The 22,532-nt window shown below is 40.7% G+C and overlaps 2 protein-coding genes across 5 annotated transcripts in view; one reads left to right on the top strand and one right to left on the bottom strand.

Annotated features, from left to right (window-relative positions):
* Qin (tudor domain-containing protein qin) overlaps positions 1–22,532 on the bottom strand; it is a 347,962-nt gene that overhangs the window by 263,723 nt on the left and 61,707 nt on the right. The gene's annotated exons all lie outside the window — the stretch shown is intronic.
* LOC143149266 (uncharacterized) overlaps positions 2,245–22,532 on the top strand; it is a 77,962-nt gene continuing 57,674 nt past the window's right edge. Inside the window, exon 1 of the mRNA XM_076316483.1 lies at positions 2,245–2,414. Within this exon, the coding sequence (XP_076172598.1) occupies positions 2,360–2,414 (55 nt within the window). The 5' untranslated portion in view covers positions 2,245–2,359. The remainder of the gene's footprint in view (positions 2,415–22,532) is intronic.

Here is a 22,532-nt window from a genome sequence, read left to right as displayed (position 1 = left end):
TTGGTTTTCATGCTGTGAATTTTTGTACGTGTTTCTTCGAATAGTTTATTTTTTAAAAAGTTAATTTTTTGTAGAGATTGCATCTTTGTACCTTGCCTACTCTATTGGTACACGTTCGTGTTTGTCAGAATATTAGTAACGAAAGTATTTTTCAATCGTATCTGTCTTTTCTCAATTTAGAAAAAAATTTCTAGGATAGCATTTCAGGAGAAATATATACCCGGACGGAATTACCCCTTTTAAGATAATACTGGTTGGTTTACGACAACATACGAGCTAATCTGAAATACCTCGGTAGTTAGTTAAAATTACCCCATTTTAATGAACGCTTAACGATGTCCGTAAACAATATACCATTCATTTTAGACGATTCTATATTTAAAAATCGTCTGAACGAAACATTCTTACAATACACGAACTCTGAATACACAGACTTTGAAATTTCTAAGAACTTTTGAATTATTTTACTTGTAATTGTGCTTTATTACGTATTTGATACTAGAATTACCAAAGCGATCAATTCGACCGGTTTCGAGACCTCTTCTTAAAAATTACTCAATTATTAACGGTGCCGCAATATTCGCTGACAATTATTGAAATAGAGAACTAATTATGTTCGTAAATTAATTTGCTCTTCCCTCTTCCAATTTCAAAGATATGTACGCGATACGGTACAAATAGAAATACGTTCATCGTCGGAAGTTTTAATATCGATCGATACAATGGAATTCGCTTATTATGGTTGCTTTAGGAACTTGTAATTTTTTATAAGAATAACCGGTTGGTAAAATTACACACGGAATTCAAAATTTTCATTATCGAACCCAATTTCCTGCAAACGATTATATACATTCGGATAAAAAATAAAAGATGTAGTTCGAATTTGCTAAGAATTCCTAGCGTTTGTCCCCAAATGTAATTATCACAATCTATACCAATAATCATAGTTCGATTATAGACAAATTATTTTTAACTAATTTTGTATAGAGTACTTTGGGACCGACTAATTACGATAACAATAATCGATCGATAACGTTATTCATGATTAAAGTAACCGAATTTCACTTTATTATTGAGTTAGCGAATGGAAATATTATTATTCGCTAAATAATCGAATCCACGAACTTTGCGAGGACTCGACAAAGTTCGCGATCTATGTACCATACATTTTATACTACTCAATATTTAAGACTCGTCTGGACTTTCTCGCAGTAGAAAAACTTGAATTACGTTGAACTTACTAAAAATACCGAACTCAGAATTCTGTACTCCCAATTGTGAGTTATTAAAATTTAATATAAAAATTATCAAACTCTTCCGACCTTCTTTTAAAAATTACTCAATTATCAACAATACTTTCTTTCACAATATTCGACGACAATGATTAATACATAAAATTAATTCCGTTCATAAATTAATTTATCCTTCCCCTTCCGATTTAAAGAATACCTATCTCTTACATTACAAAGAATACTTTCACCGTCGCTGATTCCAGGACAAATACCAATGCGTTGACCCCGAAACTATTATATATTCAATATAAGAATATAATCGATTATAAGAATATAGGAATATAATCGAGTATAAGAATGTAAGAATATAATCGACTGTAAGAATATAGGAATATAATCGAGTACAAGAATATAGGAATACAATCGACTACAAGAATGTAGGAATATAATCGACTATAAGAATATAGAAATATAATCGACTATAAGAATGTAAGAATATAAACGACTGTAAGAATATAGGAATACAATCGACTATAAGAATATAGGAATACAATCGACTACAAGAATGTAAGAATATAATCGACTGTAAGAATATATGAATATAATCGACTATAAGAATATAAGGTCATAATCGACTATAAAACTATAAGAAATACAATCGAACCATAGGAATACGAGAATACAATCGACTCCGTGAACTCCCTGCAAATTTATCAACGTCCCCGAGGCGTGTACCAGATCGCGTAACAGAGAACAGCAACCGTTCTCCCGAGCACCCTGCCGCGGAGGCCCGATCGGTTCGAAGGCGGTCGCATGTCTGAGCGTCGGATGTAAGCGCGCCTCCAGGCCCGCTGTTTCCTTTCCTTCTTCCCACCACGGGTAGCTCTCTTACTCCGCGGTTCAAAACAAAAGTCGACGAACGTACGATACGTTCTGCTCCAGGTGTCGGGAATACTAGCGGCGGCGTGCCATCGGAAACCGCCAGTTTCCGCGTGGACTTCGGCACGTCGAGTACGCCGATCGCGCGCGTGTGGTCCCTCTTTCTCGTCCACGGTCTCGTCGGTGGTTCGCGTAAGCGCCCGGTGCGCGCACAGTGCCAGGGTCCTGTGGATTCCCCGGCAGGGAAAATGCGGTCGCCGTGTGTCCCCGCGTGGTTCGTTCACGTGCTGCTGAGTGTTCTGGGTGAGTACGCGAGCGCCACACCGAGTCTTTTCGAAGGGTTGTAAAATTAAAAAAAAAAAAAAGAGAGAGAAGAAAAATTGTCGAACGCGAGACGCTTTTCGGGAGAGTTGTACAATTTTTGAAACGATTTTTAAGAAACGACGAGCCTCGCTTTCGAACCTCTTTCGGAAGGATTGTAGAAAAAGGAGGCGGAAAATGGCGAGCGGTGTGACCTTGAAACGTCTTTCAGAAGGGTTGTAAAATTATGAAAGAAACAAGCGCTAAACCGTTCTTGAAACGTCTTCCAGAAGAATTGCGAAATTATGAAAGAACGTCGACTTTGGAACGTCTTCTAGAAAAGTTGTAAAATTAAAAAAAAAGAGAGAAAAGAATTTGGCGTGCATCGGCTTTGAAACGTCTTCCAGAAAGGTTGTAAACTTAAAGAAAAGAAAAGAGTCTGCACCGGTCTTCCAGAAGGGTTGTATAAAAAAAAAAGAAAAGAAAAGATTCAAGTTCAACGAACCGCGTCGCGTTCCCGGAACTTCGTTTCGCAGGTTTCCGGCGATAAGTTACACGCCCCGTTGATCGATATCGCGGGACGCGCACATCGCCGCGCCTCATTATCTTAATGGAGACATCGCGTCGTTAATGCGACCGCTCGAGCGACCATCGACGAGGCGACAAGTACGGGGGGGGAAAAAAAAGAGAGGAACAGGGGGGAATACAGCGGCAAACCGATCGCGATGTCGTCCAAACGGGAGCAAACGATGCCAACCGCTGCAACACGGTGTAAACACGTATACCCCGACACGTGCCACCTATGGTCCCGCGGGAATCGACGCGAACCGGTTAAGTGCGACCGCTATTTCCGTAGGAAAGTACCCGGTGTGCAGCGAAAATTGTGGTGCAACAGGATGACACCGCCAAGTGGGGAAACGTGGCAAGAGTTTATCTCGGGGGTAGAATTTTTTTTCTTTTTTTTTTTTTAGAGGGGAGGAAGAGAATAACGTAGAAGGACTTGTCTGAGTGGGTTTGGAGACCTGGAAATGTGTTACGTTTGAGATTATTTTTCTTTTGTGAGGAATTCATTGAACGTCAATTTCAAAATTTATACGGTTATAGAGGTGGGAAAATTTTATACGGGGGTAGAATTTTTTTAGAGCGGAGGAAGAGAATAATGTAGAAGGACTTGTATGAGTGGGTTTGAAGACCTGGAAATATGTTACGTTTGAGATTATTTTATAACTATAGTTCCATAAATAGCACTTTCAAATTAAGAGACAGGTGTGGAGTTCTTTGATAAATATTGCTTAGTAGGTACATGTAAACATGTATAAACCTTATTTATAAGTTTTGTCAAGGTATAAGAATATTTTTGGTATAAACTAATGCGCGTGGGTTTGAATCGAAATAAATGATATAAATTCAAAATTTGAAAAATTATAAGTCTCTAGAATGTAAGGTTCAACATTTTGGGCAAATTTTGAAGCTCTTTCGAGACAACAATTTTTGCAAACATTGGATTGATTTTAGTTCCGACGATTAGATACTTTAGGATTTTTCGATAGTAGAATTTTTTGGTTACTAAGATTTTCCAAGGTGGAATTCTTTACTAAACTTCGACCCAATTCGGAGTATCGTGTTAGGGTACCGTTTCAAGACTATCTTCGAGAAAATGTAAAAACCAGAAATCTCTTTTTTACCTTCAAACGAACCAGATTCCTCGAGAAACTCCGTAATCGGTATCGATCGTCGCTCGAATTACATTCTTCCTAAGACCCGTTCACTCTGCTTAGAATTCTGTACGATCCGAACAACGCTCGGATACGCCATCACCGTGCTTTTGTTTGTAATTCTGTTACGCACCGATACATATTCAGCGTATGGAAAATACAAGGCTTTAAATTCGATTTTCTCGCGAAACATAGTGCAATGTGACTCGTGAATTTTGGGCATTATTATTTATGATGAGTATTACGCGGAAAATGTGAAACCGAATCGATGACGCGACAGCCGAGTAGCGATGGGACCGATATTACACAAAGTTCAAACAAATCGATATCAAAAACTTTTCCACGACGCTCGATTAACCCGCCTTGGAGAATCAAGGGAGAATAATTTTCTAATTTTCTCGGGCCAGTGTTGACGTCTCTTCGTTCTGTACACTCGGGATATATTGCCACCGTGCTTCAGCTTAATTTTCGAACACCTTGTATACATGGCTCTTAGCAGTCGAGCGTCACCGACGACGTACAAACACCCCGCTCCTCGCAGCGAAAGGGTTAACAAAGAGGAGCACGCCTAAGCGCGCCCTTGTCCCCGTCAGTTTCGACATTATACGTACAGAGTGTTTCAAAAGTACATGACCGTACATCAAAGAGTGAACCGACGCACTAAAACAAATAAAAGTCGTCCTGTGAATAACCTACGTCCCGTGTATCTTAATTTACGTATTACCGATAATCGAAGAAAATGTTCAAAGTGTCGAACAAAATCGATTCTTCGAAATCAGATTACCAGAACACCCTCGAGTGAAACGTTAAAAGAAAATTTATTCCCTCGAATTCGAGAGCGATTCCCAAACCGAGTATTATCATTAATTTTACATATTTTAAACACGATTTAGGTTCACACGATGAACCTAATTATCTTCCATGACCGATTAAAACGTTCGACTCAATTTCTTCCAAGGTTCATCTTCTCAGTTACATACAGTACATTGTTCACTTTCGTTGAATACACAATCGCTTTTAAACGGCCTCGAAATAAAAATATTGAAGGACGAAAGAAACACTTTGTACACACCCCACCTCCCAGAAGCCATTCTCGTAAATTAACAATTTTCTTCTTTCACTTTGAAGATTTTCACTCTATGGTTCATAACTCGAAAACTAAGATACGTAGGACGTACATGTTCATGGGACATTTTTCACTCACCTTAGTGTACAGGTACTCTCAGGTATGAGGATGTATTTACAAATCACTCTGTACATATTCTTCGAAAAAGAGTGTCCTTTCTCTAGGTGGGGGGAAAAAAGTTGCTCAATTTTCCACAGTGTTTTTCTCTGACGCAGGGAGATACACAGATACACATACAGATAGAGAGAGAAAGATAGATAGATAGATAAATAGATAGATAGATAGATAGATAGATAGATAGATAGATAGATGGATAGATGGATAGATGGATAGATGGATAGATGGATAGATGGATAGATGGATAGATGGATGGATAGATAGATAGATAGATAGATAGATAGATAGATAGATGGATAGCTAGATAGATAGATAGATAGATAGATAGATAGATAGATAGATAGATAGATAGATAGATAGATAGATAGATAGATAGATAGAGAGAGAGAAAGAGGGGGGGGGGGGTACGTGTGTATCTTTTCCCATTAAGCGGATAATCCGAATGGTGGTCGAACGTGGGTCGTGTTTCCGGTCAGCATCTGATCGCGGAACGTCGACGACGACGACGTTGTCGTCGTCGGCTGAACACCAGGGGAAATCAAGCGTTCTCCGCTTTTATTTGCATAAAATGATGGGACTCGGCCACGTCACGTTCGAAACGTCGGCCTCTCGACTCCGGTTCGCGCGCGCCACGTTCACGCTGATTTTCCTCTCGAATTTCATTACGCGCCGGCCCCATAGGTACTACGACTCCGCGGGAACAACGCGCGTCTCCGATCATTAAGTCTGCAAGTAGATGCAAATTAAAGGCCGCGGTGGCGGCCCGGTAGAAAATTTTTCCACGGAATTTTCCAACGGTCTGCGACAATTTCGAAACCGCGAATATCCGATATAACGAAAGGAGGAGGAGGAGGAGGAGGAGGAGGAGGGGGAGGAGGAGAGGGATGCAACGAGGTTCGACGCGACGCCTCGATGTCTAGATGAGAACCACTGCGAGGGAACGCATCTTCTCTCCCCCTCGATTATTGTGATCGATTCGAAAAGAAGAAATTTCAAGATTTTCCGCGGGAAAATTTACAGTAATTGTCACAGAACAATGCGACACAAGCAAAAGTAGAGTTAATTGGATTTACGTGAATACATTTGAAACGTGGTAGTTATACTAAATTGTTTCGTTATAAATTAATGCTCGATAACGCAGATGGTACTGGTCGTGTGCAAGTTATACCAAATCGATAACGGTATTCAACCCTTAACTGGTATGGTGGTTATTTTATCATGTATACGGTGAAGTCCGTAGAAACCCGTATAATAGTTTAGATGTTTATAGATATATTTGAGAAACAAAATCCGATGCGAATTACTTTTAGTGATTTATCAAGAAACTGAATAAATTGAATTTTTGACAATAACAAAATTCACTTGGGGTCAGAAATACGTTAGAAATTAGAGGTTCGGATAAAGCAATTTCTATGACACACTACCGTACGATCATCGTGTACAATTATTGTACATTCAAGTTCAAACATGTATTTTCTCTCATTAATTAAAGTTACTATTAATATCATTAGCATCGTAATAAATGTATACTGCAATGGAAGCAGTTTCTTAACGACTTTCGAAATAAATTCTCTAACAAGGTAAAATAGAAGTGTTTCGAGTAACCGTTCGTTAAAAGCTACTAAAACGATACAAAATTGATATGTAGTTCCATTTAAAAAAAATTCTATTCCTTTAATTCTCTGAATACCGTTTAATTTTTCAAAAGAGGCACATCTGCAGTAGTTTCTAAGAAAAGAGCTTGTTACGCTTTAGATGACTCACCTTGTGTGTATAAAAAGGTTTATAAACGGATGATGAAACACTCTAAGGAGATCTACGCTTGTGGATCGGTACGATGTACGAGCTACGACTGCTAGCAGAAATATGCGAGTCGTCCGTTTGTCCTACCATGTAAATTTCGACAACGTGTCATAATCAACAACAAGGTCGGTCACAACTCTCACTGTCCTCGTGAACGCTGAATTTTCTTTTCGAAGACGTTGTACAAGGATTTCTTTCTAATATCTTAAAGAAAATATATTTCAATGTACGAACGTGAACAATATTCACTCATGGTTCTTATGTTTGCCCAGATTTCCTTACCATGAGTTTTACACGATATTGTAGGCGAAGAGATTAACACTCGGTCGGTGGAGCTCAGGTTTGTTCGGAATCCACTCTGGATGTAAGACACTCGCTTCTTCGGTACTCGATACACGAGCGCTGTTTGTTTATGTTAAAGCGATGGGGGGGGGGGGGGCTTGGAAGACGTATAGAGTGATTCTCCCGCCGGTGAACTTGGTCTGAACACAAGTGATAATCCCGTGTTTGTATATACACAGCGTTGAAGTGGCCGACGTCCCTGCTGCGTGATCAGCTGGTAGACGAGGAAACCATAAACGAGACACGGGAAATTATCGTCGGAGCGTACCATCTTTGAGCCCTCCAGCGAGAAGAATCGTGTCGGCTGAACATTTTTCATATGAGAAATTTTGCTCTATTTCACACTATTATGAGATTGTATTTAAAAAATCGAAAAGAAAGTAGCTCTGTATAGGTTAATTTCAATCGACGATTGAAGAATTTACAAAGACTTTCGTTTTCCTTATAACTTGATTTTCGAGACTTGATTTTTCTCGAGAGAATTCGGCTCGATTTCCAAGTGAAAAAACCTATCCGATAATGGGAAATTTCAAACGTTTGGAAAATTCCTATTCGAAAATAGTGTTAACACTCCGCTGTACGATTTCTGATCACTGTTGCACGATGTCGAGAACGATCGATCGGCGGAGTTTTTCACGTGTCGAATAATAAGTAAATAAATCGATTGTAAATAATGAAATGAATAAATAAAGCGATCGAAAGAGTGATAAAGTAAGTAATTAAAGGTAATCGATTGAATGAAATTGAACGACTCGTGGAAATAAACGAAAACAAATAATACGATACGAGTTTACGTACGGGTCCGAACGGACCCAACACATCAACGCTCGCATAGTCCTCAATTTCTACGTTAGAAGTTTTGCGTTATTTCGTAGACACGATTCCTGACCTCGCGCGACGAATCGGTAATTTCCGGGTTCGTAGACACCTGGCCTCTGAAATCGACAGACACCGTAAGAAGGAGAGAGCGGAGGGAGAAATCTCGAAGTTCTCAATGAAATTAGAATCTGATGTTTCGCTCGGTGCACCCGTATTGCAATTACCGAGAACCGCTAATGCGATTATTCGCGTTCGAGGTCGTTCGAGAAAAGACGATCGGTATTCATTTTTGACGACGATCTATTTCGTAATAAATACTCGATGGATATTAATATTCACAAATTATAATTAATTTGTGTATATACGTAACGAAATGTGTAACGATAGCGTGGAGAATATATTGGCGATGAGAAACATCATAATTTATGAATTGAGAAATACACCGGTTGAAAGTTTCCAGACACTCGACCGAAACGCTATCGATCTTTCAAATGCTGTAACTTTGTGAAAAATAGTCGTCGACTAATCTTCGCGGAGTCATTTTAAAGATCGAACTCTCTACTGTTATTTTTCCGATTCTAATTCTTCTAAAGATGATTTTCTCCGAAAAAAAAATTGAAAAATTTAAAACGACTTCCAATTGTTTCAAAAATTGTTTACTGATCTCTTAGACTTTCAAACCGAAACTTATCTTACCACACTCGTTCGTTGAACTCGCAAGACTACAATGTACAAAGACGAACTCGTCGAATCTTCTCTAAAACTAAATCCTAGAGAATCTCGTAGTAACTTCGAAGAGTTCGTTGCAGTAATGGAAAACCTCGATCTTCGAAACTCTATACCTTCTAAATATTCAAACCAAAACTCACTTTCTCCTTCTACCTGATGTTTCTACAAGAAACATGAAACGATTCGTCGAATCGACTTGAAAAATTAATCCCCGAGAAACCATCCCGCGGTTGCAGAATCCCGTATACCGTAATCTCTTGGCGAATTATTACCATGAATTTCCCTCGAACGAGGTATGCGCGCGTGGTTCAAGCCGCGAAAATTTTATTCGAGCTGCGTACACCTATTTCGGGGCTATACGGGGAACGCTCGAGACGAGTTGACGTCGACAAACGTTCACGGAGCCGGGAATTTACGCGAAAAACATGTGCATAGCCATTAAACCGTACGGCGCAACGCGACGCGAGCGCAAAATTCTTACGGTCGTCTGAGTACTAAACGCTGACAAAGGTCTTCGAAAAGCTCTATTTGCCTCCCTCCTGCGCCATACCTCTCCCCCCTCCGTCCTCCGTCACCCCCGAGTTCACGTTTCGCGCCCCTATTCCCCGTAGAAACGATTTCCTCCCTCCCTAGCGATCGTGAAACGCCGCGCGACGGTGTTTCGCCGTGTTACGTGCTGTCCTCGCTCGTTTTTCTCCTTACAACGAATCAGTTTCTGCAGACGAGGCGGCCGTAAAACGTAACGACGTTAATTCCGTGCCCGGTACACCTTACGGGACCGGGACACTTCTGTGTACGAAATGTTTCGATGCGGAAGACGCCGGGAATCGTTACGAAGGAGATGCATTTACGAATTTTGAACAACGTGTCCCCGGCCGTGGTAATGACGCGTCAAGCTCCAGGGACGTGATTTACATACCGTAACGATGGGAATACCGCGAATATTCCATCCCCGATCAAAAATTACATCGATCGGACCGGGCACTCGCTAAGAATAACCCGATCCGGGGGAATGCTTTTTCAACGAATAAATGGGAAATTAAAGAGAGACGTGTTTGTTTGTTTGTTTGTCTTTTTCTTTCTTCTTTTTCAGCGAATATTTTTATAGGTTGTTTGTCAAATTCTCGCGATCGACGAATTGAACGATCGAGTACCGAATTCTGAGCGAAAGAATCGCTGGAATTAACGTTTTACCAAGGTTTCGACGATGGATCTCGTCAAGGTTTACGTGGAATTTTTGAGAGAATTCGGGAGTGGGTGATACTAATTTTGTTAGGTAATACCTGAGAGAAAGGCGAGCCGAAGAATCGTTCGATTCGATTTCGAGGAGACTGTGTAATCTCGATGACTCTCGAGCAAGGTTTACAGTATCGTTGGAAATTGAAGTGAAATTTGCATTTGGAAGAAAACACTCGTCGAAATATTAGTAGTTGTGAGATGTTTTTATCGGCGAAGCACGAACTATTATTTGCGGAACGTGAACGTAAGGCGGAGAATAACCGTGCACGCACATGAACGCTTTAATACTAAACTGACATAGTGCAACTACGTGATGCTGGAGTAGGTTGTGTTTACTTTGCTTAACCTGACGACTTACTCGGTAAGTTGCAGGTAAACGTGTGATAAATTGATCTTTACAATGTTATAGGCACATAGGTGAAAATCTATTATAACCTTGAAATTAATGGTATTTGGATTTGTGTTTGTAGAGTCTTTTTTTATAAAGCCCCTGAAATGTTACCACAACTTTTTAGAAAGCTCGGTATAAAGATGCAATCTGTAAGCAAAGAGTCGGTCAACTGCAGTTCGTTGCAGTCGATGATAGTCAAGTTTGGATCAACAGAAGTCTACAAATGTTATTCATAGTATATAACATTTCATAATATTAAAACGTATTCTTTGATGTTTAGAAATAAGTGGAAATTTACTATGTATTCCTTTTAGCAATTTTATACAATTTCAATGAATGGAACACGTTTCTTTCGAAGAAATAATATTGGAATGTGTAAACTGATTATTCGGTGAACATATTCTTGCAAAGTTGCTTCCAAGAAAAACTTCAGTCGTTTAAGACCCGATGGTCACACGGGATAAAAAATTGGCCCTCTTCGACCATCCATCTTTGTACAAGCGAAATAGATTACACGAATGTCGACGACCCGGTCTTATCGTCACCTATCATAAGTTTCTAGTGTAAAGAATTTATGCACCCGACGCTGAAAACTTCTGACACCTTCGTGCAACCAATAAATATACGCTTGCTTACTATAGCTCCGTCGTAATTTCACTTGTACTATATTACGAAATCAATCCTTCTCGGATTTATATTTAAGAACAATATATGTCTAAAGAGACATGTAAAAGTAGTATCGAACCGTAGAATTAATAAACTTACTAACACAGAAATAAAACAAATAAAACACATTTCGCTCGACGAATATCTATCGATATATAAAAGCAAACGAACCTTGCAATTATTTATTACGTACAAGAGGAAAAGAATTGGAAACTTTCAAATTGTTCTTGCAACTAAGTAAACGTACCAAACGTGTTTCAGGAAGAACGAAACAATTTCTTAAGGGGAATGTAGTTCGCCATGTAAGTAGAATATGGTCAACGTCGTGTTTATCAGCCTTACAAAGGCTGATTGTCGCGTCTGATCCTATACGTGCCGAATTTCCTTTTTCTTCGAAGTATACTTTGTAATCGTGTAACTTTTTTTTTCTCCATAGAATACATTGTATTGGTGCAACTTATTCATAGAAAATCTTTTTTCTTCACAGAATACATTCTACTCGAGCAATTTACGGAAATACGAAAATTCTTTTTTCTCTATAGAATACATCCTACTCGCGCAACTTAAACACAGAATTTTTTCTGCATAGAATACATCGCACTCGAGTAATTTAGACACGAAAATTCTTTTTTCTTCATAGAATACATCGTACTCGAGCAATTTAAACACAGAATTTTTTTTCTCCATAGAATACATCTTACCCGAGTAATTTAAACACAGAATTTTTTTCTGCATAGAATACACCCTACTTGCGCAACTTAAACACGGAATTTCTTTTTTCCCCGCAGAGTACACCGTATTCGCGTAACTTACGGGCCAGAATTACTTTTTCTCCGGCGGAGTACACCGTGCTTGCTTAAATTACGCGTAATGAATCGGTAACGTCGAGGATCCGTTGCGCGGGGAGTCCAGAATGGAAAATCGTCCGTGCGCTAATTCAAATTCGAATCTCTCGTAGAACGGACAGTAACAAAGTAAACAGTGTCCAAACCCCGTCGGTCCGAAAATCATCCAAGTGGTCGCGCGTACGCCGTAGGGGACGTGCGAGGGGACATATCAGTCCCCGACGATTGGTCGAATAATTGTGTCCGAAGTGGCGCGTTTCAGCGTAAAAATCTCGGGGTGCAGAGAGCTCGCGCAGCCCAGAGAGAATACATTTCGCTGGAGTACGGAATCGATTGATCGGCCGCGCATGGATACTCGTAGAAAACGCGGAGCCCAACGTGGCTAACAGAACCGGTGATAAAAAAAAAGTGACGCGCGTAAGGGGAATCCCGTGTTGCGTGCGAGACACTCCACGGGGTTAACGCAGGGACGTTTACGTCTGGTTCTTCAAAGGTTGGCCTCGAAGCACGACCACCGAGACCTTTGTGTCCCTCGCCGTGCCCGAACTTTCCTCTCTCTCTCTCTCTTTCTCTTTCTCTATCCGTCTCTGCCGTCCTATCGTCTGAACACGCACCCCGGAAACGAGATTCGCGAGCAAACGTCCGCGTTTTCGAGCAAGTAAACCGGTTCTCTCCTCTTCATTTCCCCAGCGGGCGAAAAAAAAAGGAAGAGAAAGAAAAAAAGGAAAAAAAAAAGGGAAAAAAGAAGGAGAAAAAAAAAAACAACACCCAGACAGATGGGAGCATCTATTTTAGATTGAACGAGCGAGTGGCGGGATTGTTATCGCTGCAAATATAATTCGCGGGAATCAATACCGTTCCATCATCCGCCTGTGTCTTTCCTATTACGCGTCAGCGTCTGTTTTGTCGTGTCCTGGCAGCCGTGACGGACAATGAAGATGATTCATTTTCAACCGCGTTTCGGCGCCGCGCCGACAATGATCGCGTCGATAATAACGAAATTCACGTAACCGCCGCGGCCGGCCGTCATTTATTCGGAAATATTTATTAGATACGAGGCGGAACGGTCCCCGTTGTTTCTATCCCGGCGCGTCGTTCCGAACGGAACACTATTGATCGTTACTCTTTATTGCCGATTCAATTCACTCGCCGCCGTTTGTAATCCAGCTCATAAAGCTCTCAGTTTTCTCAAACGTCCCCGCCGCCGTGTCCGCGTTGTCCGCAGACGGAGCGTTTTACGCGATTCCCTTTGCGCGTCTGTCTATTGGATTTTATCCGGGTACAGACACCGAGGTACGCCCGAGAGTATTTGGCCGCTCAAGGCCACCGGCTACCCCCACCCGGATCGTCCCGGCCACGCCTCTTTCGTACTCTCGGCACCTCGATGCCTCTACTGTCCAAACCTCTAACATCTGAACGTTTTACCATTTAAATGCTCTATCGCTACAAACTCGTTCAAATTCAATTTTTCTACCTCTTCTTTAGATAACTTTTCTCAGATTAACTCTTCCGAGAAATATTATTTTCAAAACCTGTAACTTTCCCCAAAAACAAAAATTACTACCACGCACAACACTCCATAGATTCGTACCAACGACTACTCTGCTAGAAACATTACGACTCTATAGAAACGTAAGATTCCCCTCCTACAATTACTCCTCGGTTGAATATCTAAACGCTAAAAAGACACGCGCAAGGTCGACAAAGGTATCGAAAGACGCTCGTAACTGTCCACGAAGAAGTATTATACAATCGAACCGGATCGTTCGCATACTTTTCGCAAAAATGCCTCCACGTTAAAAACGGAACGTTACCTTTGACGATTGTTCGTACGGTCCGGTAACGTTTTAATGTCTCTCGGTCGTGAACGTCTGGAAGCAACGGACAGCGACGGTTACCGTCGTGTTTACAGAGACGCGAATAAGGATTGTTTGTTCGATCGAAGCGAGGAACGGCGTCGTCATTGAGCAGCTATCCCGGTGTTTCGAGCCACCCTCGAGGGTGCAGCGGTGGTAACCACCCCCGTGATCGCGCCGCTCACAATTCACGATGCATACGGCGCGCGCGGCTGCCGTGGACGTTGGCTATGGGTATATCAACCGGTGTACTACCTGATCACCATAAAAATTTATACGCCATCGTTCGCGACCGTAAATTGTATTATCGAATGCATACCTTCGGCTCATCGCTCCTCCGTCCCTCTCGTCACCTGCCACCACCACCTCCTCCTCCTCCTCCTACACCTCCACCACCTCCTCCACCCTTCTGTTTTCTCCTATCCAACTCCACACCCCTTGTCGTTCCACCCTCGCCCATCTGGCGCGTACATCCCTTCCGCGTGGCCACAGAGAAGAGTACCTCCGGGCTCTTGAATTTCCTGGGCTTACGGGGGAGGGAGGAGGACTCTCGTAAAAGGTACGCCGCGGGATGCGGGAGATGCACCGGGGGAGGGAAAAATGTCGGTAATAAAACGTCCTTTTTCGCATTGTGCGCCGCCCGGCGATAAATTACGGCTAAATCGACAGAACCGTGACCCCGACCGAGTAGAACGGGCATCGTTACGCGTCTGTGTAATGAAGTTTGCTTTATGTTCCGAGGACTCTTATTGCGTTCGTTCTCTCGCTGTTTCGGAGGAAGCTTCGCGATTGTTTCGCGAATCGACGTATAATTTCATCTTCGATACTCGAGGTCTCGTTGCGGCACCGATTCTACGAAACGCGGAACGGAGAATATATACCAACGATTTATCGATGTTTCGATAATTGCACCGGGATTCGATTTCGATCATAGAGCGTTCCGATGTACGATCCTTAACGGTGTCTCGGTCGATCGTTTTGAGTATTTGATTTTAATCGAGGTGAAGATCAAAATCAATGTCGGAAATTATTTCATGGTGACTCGTAGCCCAGAAAGGATAGTGCAACGTTTAAATTAGCATGCTCGAACCAATTAACTTTAGAAAGTGTTCCGCATTTTCTTAAATGTAGGTTTGAATGTTTTTTCGTGTGTTATAATTGCATTAGTATTTCATCGTATTTCTGGTGTGAGGTTATGCGAAGCCGACTCGAACACTGTTAGATATGTTTTTTGGTAACGTGAAAAAATGTAGGTTCTTTTTAGTGAAAAATATTGGCAACCTTGAAAACAATTGAGAGAAAGTTTTGTTCCTTGACATTCCTCCTTCAAAGGAATATGTTTAACACTGATACTATAAACGTGATCAATTTGACTTGGTTTATAATTTTTTTTCAAAGTTACTCGTTTATTAACGGTACCATTGACCGGAATATTCGACAACAATTATTGGAGCAGAGAATTAATTATATTTGTAAATTAATTTGCTCTTCCCCTTTCTAATTTCGAAGATATATACGTGGACTGATATAAATAGGAATAGTGTTAAAACATTTGGGTCAATAATATTCTGAATATATTAAACTCATCCTGAACTGTATCCTGGTCTATTGTAATAGTTTTAATTATAAAAGAACTGTATATCACGAGGGCGCGATAGTTAAAAAATTTATATGAAATAAAAACATTGGCAATTCTCGGTGATAAAGGCAACATTTACACGTAAAAGTAACCGAATTTAATAGTTAAATGATAATATTAGAAATTATTTAATGGTGACTTGTAGCCCAGAAAGGATAGTGCAACATTTAAATTAATATGCTCGAAGCAATTAACTTTAGAAAGTATTCCGCATTTTCTTAAATGGCCACCTACGTAGGTGGGAGCATGTTAGTAAAACAATTATTGCGAGCAATGTATATCAAACTTTCTATATAATTTTCTCAGTTACCTGTGATCATCTGTAATTAAAAAATTCTGTGAAAAATAACGAAGTTAAACATGGGAAAATCGTTCACGTTTTAAATTACAAGATGTGAAAGTTGCGTGATTCTCTATTACGCATAAATAAATCGATATAACTATCATTAATAGCATAACGTCTCTATTTCTGGTAAATATGTTTTATACCTCTTTCCCCTTTTTATGAACCATTACATAACCACTTTTATCCCTACTTTCGATCCAGTATTAATTTCTACGCAAAATTTACAATTATTCCAAGTTTCTTCTCCCTCTTCCTAATCATCCTCTTCCTCAAAGAAACAAACAATTGTGTTACTCAAAATACAACGATAAATTGATTCTCGAGTCAACCGAGAATTGCGTATTTGCTCGTTTGATAAAATACCAGGTAAACGACACACTGAGTGGTTAAAAAGGTATTATTAAAACCGACATACTTTTCTACGATCAACAAAGGTATCATTATCTTCACTGAGACCAACCGTTAACATTTTACTCTTTCCATTATTCTCGCTCGGAAAACGTACGATCGGAATGCTTCACAGGGCCACGTCTCGTTTGCATGGTGATCCGATACCCCGATTCCGCTTAGAGAAAACTTAGATTGGGAACGACGATTGCCCTAACGCGGACGAATTCACTTTCTCGAGCCGGTAATCTCGATAAAGTATCACACGACGTTCGAATAAACGACCGGCTGGCAAACGTTGCTTGAAATCGACGACGTGTACAGCGAGGGAGTCCAGTAGCGGTAGTAAGTGAAAGCTTGGAAAAAGAAGAAGAAAAAAAACAGTGAATGGGAGGCCTATTAATTTGCATCAGACGCGAACGCGTGACGAGACTTCGCGATACAAGTCGCGCCTTTGCGAGGGAAGGTAGAGAACGGTGAAGAACCCGTTAAGAGGCTATTGTGTATCCTAGACGAACATTTTTTTAGATACTTTTGGAGATTTTTTTTTACAACAAAATCCTACAACATTTTTGTTATCGAATTTGTACACGTCGAGGGGTCATTCTACTCCAGCTTGAAATTTTTTAGATATTTTTTGGATATATTTTAAACGAAATGTTATAACATTTTTGCATCGTTTATAAACGTTAAGGGGATATTCCACTCTGGGCTGCAATTGTTTAGGTGTTTTCTGAGATTTTTTTAAACAAAACGGTATAACATTTTTGTATCTAGTTTGCGGATATATATATTTTACCTGTATTTTCGGAGCGTAAACAATTCTTTTCGTGCGAAAGTGATCAAAAGTAGTCGGAAAACTGTACAAAAGTACACTTACCGTCAAAGTTGAAGTTACAGTTAAGTGTTTTCACGGTTGCCAAGGATACTTTGTTTCTTCAAATCCGGCAATATCGGTCGGCGTGAATATTTTCGAGGATACAAATACTTCCAGAAAATCGAATTTAAAAGGAAATCGATTTTCGAAGGTTCTGGAACAGAATACGCCCTACCTTAACACGAAACCGAGGTGGAAAATTCGTTCGCGCGATTAGAAACTTTAGATTGCACAGAGCGGAACGACGCAGAGGGCGGGTGGTGATGGTGAGGGGGTAGCACTATTTTTTTTTTTTTTTTTATTTGGACGGTCAATAACATTTATAACGTCATATCCCAGCGAAAAAGGCACTTTTAAAACGTCCAAATAAATTAAAGCCGAAATTTATGGTATTATTTGCATTTATATTTTTTTTACCCCGCCTCGCGCGGCCCCGTAGATATTTAAACGTGAAATCAACATGCGTCGCGGCGCATCGTCGCTTTTTTACGCGCGCGGATAAAAAGTGACAGGCGACGGTAAAACACGGGCGCAAATTTTCGTTGCGCTTTTTTTTTTTTATTTCTTTTTTTTTTCATTTTTTTTTTCCGACGAGTACCACGTGGTAATTGTAACAAATGTTACGAGCAACGCGCCGTATCGTCTCTGGCGTGTCGTTGCGATGAATATAGATCAGTGCTCAAGCAGGAAGGTCGAAAGAAACAAGTCTGGTTCATCGAATACGATGCGTGCAATTGTTTTCCAATGTTTCGGGTACAAGACGGTACGAAACGGTACGAGTGCGTTTGACGACATTACTGTACGATGACGTGAGATTCGATGAGCGTAAATATTGTCATTTGTTCGATCATTGCAATGTACGTGACTGCCAATCGGAGAAAATAACGAATGTGTTACGAGTTTATCTCGAGAGAGAGAGAGAAAGGTAAACGAAAAGAAGGAAATTCATTGGAAATTCTATCTGGGTCCGGAGAGACCCAACGTGATAAAACAAAGATAAAACACTTTGGCGCATCTTTAACGACTTTCGTCTCTCGGATTCGAATTCTTTCTTCGCGATGTTGGTCGTTTGAAATAAATTAAAAAAAAGAAATAAAAATAAATAAAAATAAAAATGGGAAGAGGTGAAACGAGGTACTTGCAGTTTTTAGCACTTAAAATTTTTTACTTCGCGTTCGCGACCGTTAGCCGGACGAAGAAAGTCATTATTTACGATGTCAGGGTTAATCCTGTTGTCGGTCGTTAACCATGAAGGGATTAAACTAGTTCATTACATGTACAGCCCGCGTTAATCAAGCTGACCTTGCAAAAACATACAAGTAATTAGGAATTACGTGCCCGTTCGGCTGAGAAATGTTTACCTCCTACGGGAGGAGCTTCGGTAATTGAAAAAAAGAAACCGAGACCGATTTATTACGGAAAATAATGCTAACGCGTGCAAACCTTTCTTCGTGTTGATACTACGCTCTCGATGGTCGTTTTCAACTACACACTAGGATATTTCAAACGAATTAACTCGTGCTCGGTTGTGTTTCACTCGCGAGTAACTATCGATACAAACGCCGAATAATATTATATCGAATAACAACGACATGGAATTCGATCGAATCCATTGTGAATTCTCTTCGAGTTCCGATGTTACACTCTACTTTGAATAAATCATAATTTAACCGATCAAATTATCGTCTACTCGAACAAGAACAAATGCGTTTCACTGTTAACGAATACGAAAACGTATGGTTATTTTCGTACACTCAGAATCGTTTAATACATTATTATTATTATTATTATCATTATTATTTTTTTTGTTTAATTGAGTAAATGCAACGATAGCCAAAAATATTGTTAGAAAACTCAATCTCGATGAAGTCTCGACCATTCAAATTATCTATTGACTCAACGCTCTGCTATTCGAGCGTTCTACTGACCGAATAGAAATATTTTAGGTTAACAATATGGCCGCCGTCAGCGTCCGACACCTACTCGTATCTTAAGAAAGGAATCGCGCTCCGTCTTAGGTTTGCCTTGTTGCTTCGTGTGCAATGCATATCTGGCACACATTAAAATACATTCCAACGAGTCGGACAAGAATATCAAAATTATTCTGCGAACGAGAAAGTTGGATAAATTCGAGACGAAGTTAGGTTAGATTATCGTACGAGTAGAATTCAGAACGACGTTAGAATTAACCGATCGGAGTTGCGAATAACCTTCACGCTCTTTTGACTTCGAACCATTCAGAGCGTGTCCGTTTAAAATATCCCTTCTGCTCTTTCGTGGTTGTTGAAACTAAACGTAATAATTTGTCATCAAATTGACACATCGTATACGAAAAAAGTGATGATCGACTCTCTCGTGACTTTCCAAACTGAGCTTACTCCTAACAGTTTCGCGACAAATTGACACGTCAGTACTCTGTAAACGTTACGTGAAAATATAAAAATTAACAAATCCCTTCAACGTTGAATAGAAACTCTTTCGTTAAATAGCAATTATTTCCTCGTTTCCGTTACAAGTATTTAAGTATACTCCACGATATTAAACAACGAAACACCAAAAAAAAGAGTGTCATTGAAAAATGAAACTCAAAACATAAAAATCCTACTTCAATGTTTCCCTTTGTCCCTTTCGTTACACAGTAATCCTCATTTCTCTTCCAATACTACACTACCTATACTTTACCCACAGTTTCTCTCATATTATTAAATTTCATTCTTTATTCCCTCGCGCGTTCTTTCTTACGTTCTATTACACATTCCATCGTATTCATCCTATTACATACAAACTCGAGCTTCAAAAGAATCTCATCTCCGTACTCCGTTACCTAAACAACGCGACGTAGACGCGGATGAAGCAATTATCATCGTTGGGACGAGGCGCGAAGAAACTCCGTTCGGAGAAGATCGTTCGTATCCTGGAAGGCAATTTCTCTCCGTTAGTTGTAACTCGGACAGTGGACTGTCGTCGACCGGATGTGGGACAAACGCGAACCGAGCACGAACGATTTCGGTGAAAATAGCAGCAGGGGCGCGCGAACGACAGATCTGAGCGCGATCCCGAACGCGCGGGATTACACAGTCGACCGATAATTAATCGGCGTATGGATGAACGCCAGAGCGATTAGCATGGACGTGCGCAGTAGCGATATTCGAATCTGGCTGTCGTATGCGCAACAATGCTTTGGAATTCCGACTGTATTTGCCAGAATTAAGTACCGCCCGATTGGGATAGCAGCCAGATGATAGTGCCGCCTCGATTTCGAGCCATCGGACCCGATAATATTTGTACGGGCCGAGCCGTGTGTTTGTCGTCGCATTTTCGACTCTTCCTTTCCATATTCATCAAAATGATTATTTTTTTTTTTTTTTTACTTTTTTTCTCTTCTTTTTTTTTATTTTTTTTTTTTATTTTTTTTATTTTATTTTACTCCCGCCGGAAACGTTTGCTCGTGTCTTTAAATAAGTGGAGGGTACGCTTTCGAATGTTCGATGAATTTTATCCGTATTCGACATCCAACGTTTGGGAAAAAATTGTTAAAGCGCGGGGTGTTCCGGAAATATTTAAAAACCGAAGTTCGCCGACGAGTTGTTCGATCGATGGGAAAGAAAATAAATAAGAGGGGAAGATACTTTTCGGTGTTACGGGTATCGAGAACCGAACGTAGACGAGGAAATTAATTCGCGAGGAGAGAATTTGATTTGGAATCTTTTCGCATCGGTGCAAGTGGAAGAAGATCGATGTTCGCGAAAACGTGACAACGGCCAGTGATCGTTCAGTGTTTTCGAATCTCGTGCACGCGAGAGAATTCGAAAACTCACGCGAGCGCGTGAGCGGCCCGTGACTGCTGAATATTTCGACTCGAAGTAGAGTCGATGATCAGCTCGTAAATGTTACGAACTCGCGTGTACGTGAAAGCGGCCTGTAAACGTTGAATGGTTCGTCTCACGCGAGAGAGGCGACTATCGAATTCGAGCGTACGATCGTGCAGCATTATCGAAGAACTCAGTTCCGTATTATTAACCCTTCACGATCGTATGTCTGCTCTCAGCCACCACGCAACAAGGAACCATATTAATCTTATACTTTATTCGACAGTGTATTAGTTTACGCTTTCTCTGAACGAACCTGAACGTCTAAAGAATCTGTTCACGAACCAATACGATGGCTCCTATTGGAGATAACGGAATTCAGTGAAGAGGAAAGGCTTAATGATTTTCCTTAATGAAGAACTGCATATATTTGCGGCACTATGAACATGTAAAAAGTAAAGAATTGTTCTGTATGTTCGAACGGAAATATTAAAGGTGGAAGACATCGAATTAATTATTTTTACGATACATGTAGTCGAGAAGGACATACAGGACTGTACGTTGGAGACCACAAGAATGGAGATCTATAAAATATAATTTTTGCATAAAAACATTACGTTAGAACGTATATCTAAAGTTCACAAAAGAATCGATAATTACTGTTTATCCCTCGTAATCTTAAATGTTACGTATAGCTGCTTTTTCAAGGGAAATTAATTCCGACCGGTACGACACCCACGTCCAAATTCAATACGATCGCAAAGGGTTAATTTCGCATTGTACGTGGAAAAATACATCAGATTTCCTCCTCTGATCGTTCGATCGAACGTGTAACGGAGATTTCGATCCGCTCGATCGGCACAGAGACGACGATCGAATAATAGAAGCAACGCTCGCTCGTCTAAAAACGGACGGCAGTCGCAATAAAACGTTACCGACCTTCCATAAAAGTTCTCTTTGAGCGACATATTGCAACGCACGGGGTATTTGGCAAGCATAAAGCGTAAAAACAGCGGTATAGCTCAGGGTCGCGCGTTTCTTTCTTCCGTAGGACGTTGCGACAGAGAAATCGATTAACTACTTACTTTAGCCCGAAGGTCGGGGCGATGATCGATCGATCGAGCCGTGATCGAAACCCTGGCTCAAAGTGGTGTCGTTTATACAGTCGTTAATTTCGTCCGGGCTGGAAGAGATATCGATAGAAAAAAGGAAACAGCTCGCGGCAACGTTTGGCGATAAAATACTAAACGCGGGGTAAAAATAGAGGCGAAAGGTGAACGACGGGGCCGTGGCTATGTAGCGAAAAAGCACAGACCGTATCGCACAAATATCCCCGGAAAATGTCTGTCTCTATCCGTTCCGCGGAGAATTTTTACCTTTCAGCGATACCGGACCGCTATTAGTATGACGTCCGG

This window comes from Ptiloglossa arizonensis, chromosome 7 (genome assembly GCF_051014685.1).
Source record: "Ptiloglossa arizonensis isolate GNS036 chromosome 7, iyPtiAriz1_principal, whole genome shotgun sequence".
Taxonomy (NCBI): domain Eukaryota; kingdom Metazoa; phylum Arthropoda; class Insecta; order Hymenoptera; family Colletidae; genus Ptiloglossa; species Ptiloglossa arizonensis.
This window is presented reverse-complemented; position numbering and strand designations above follow the sequence as displayed.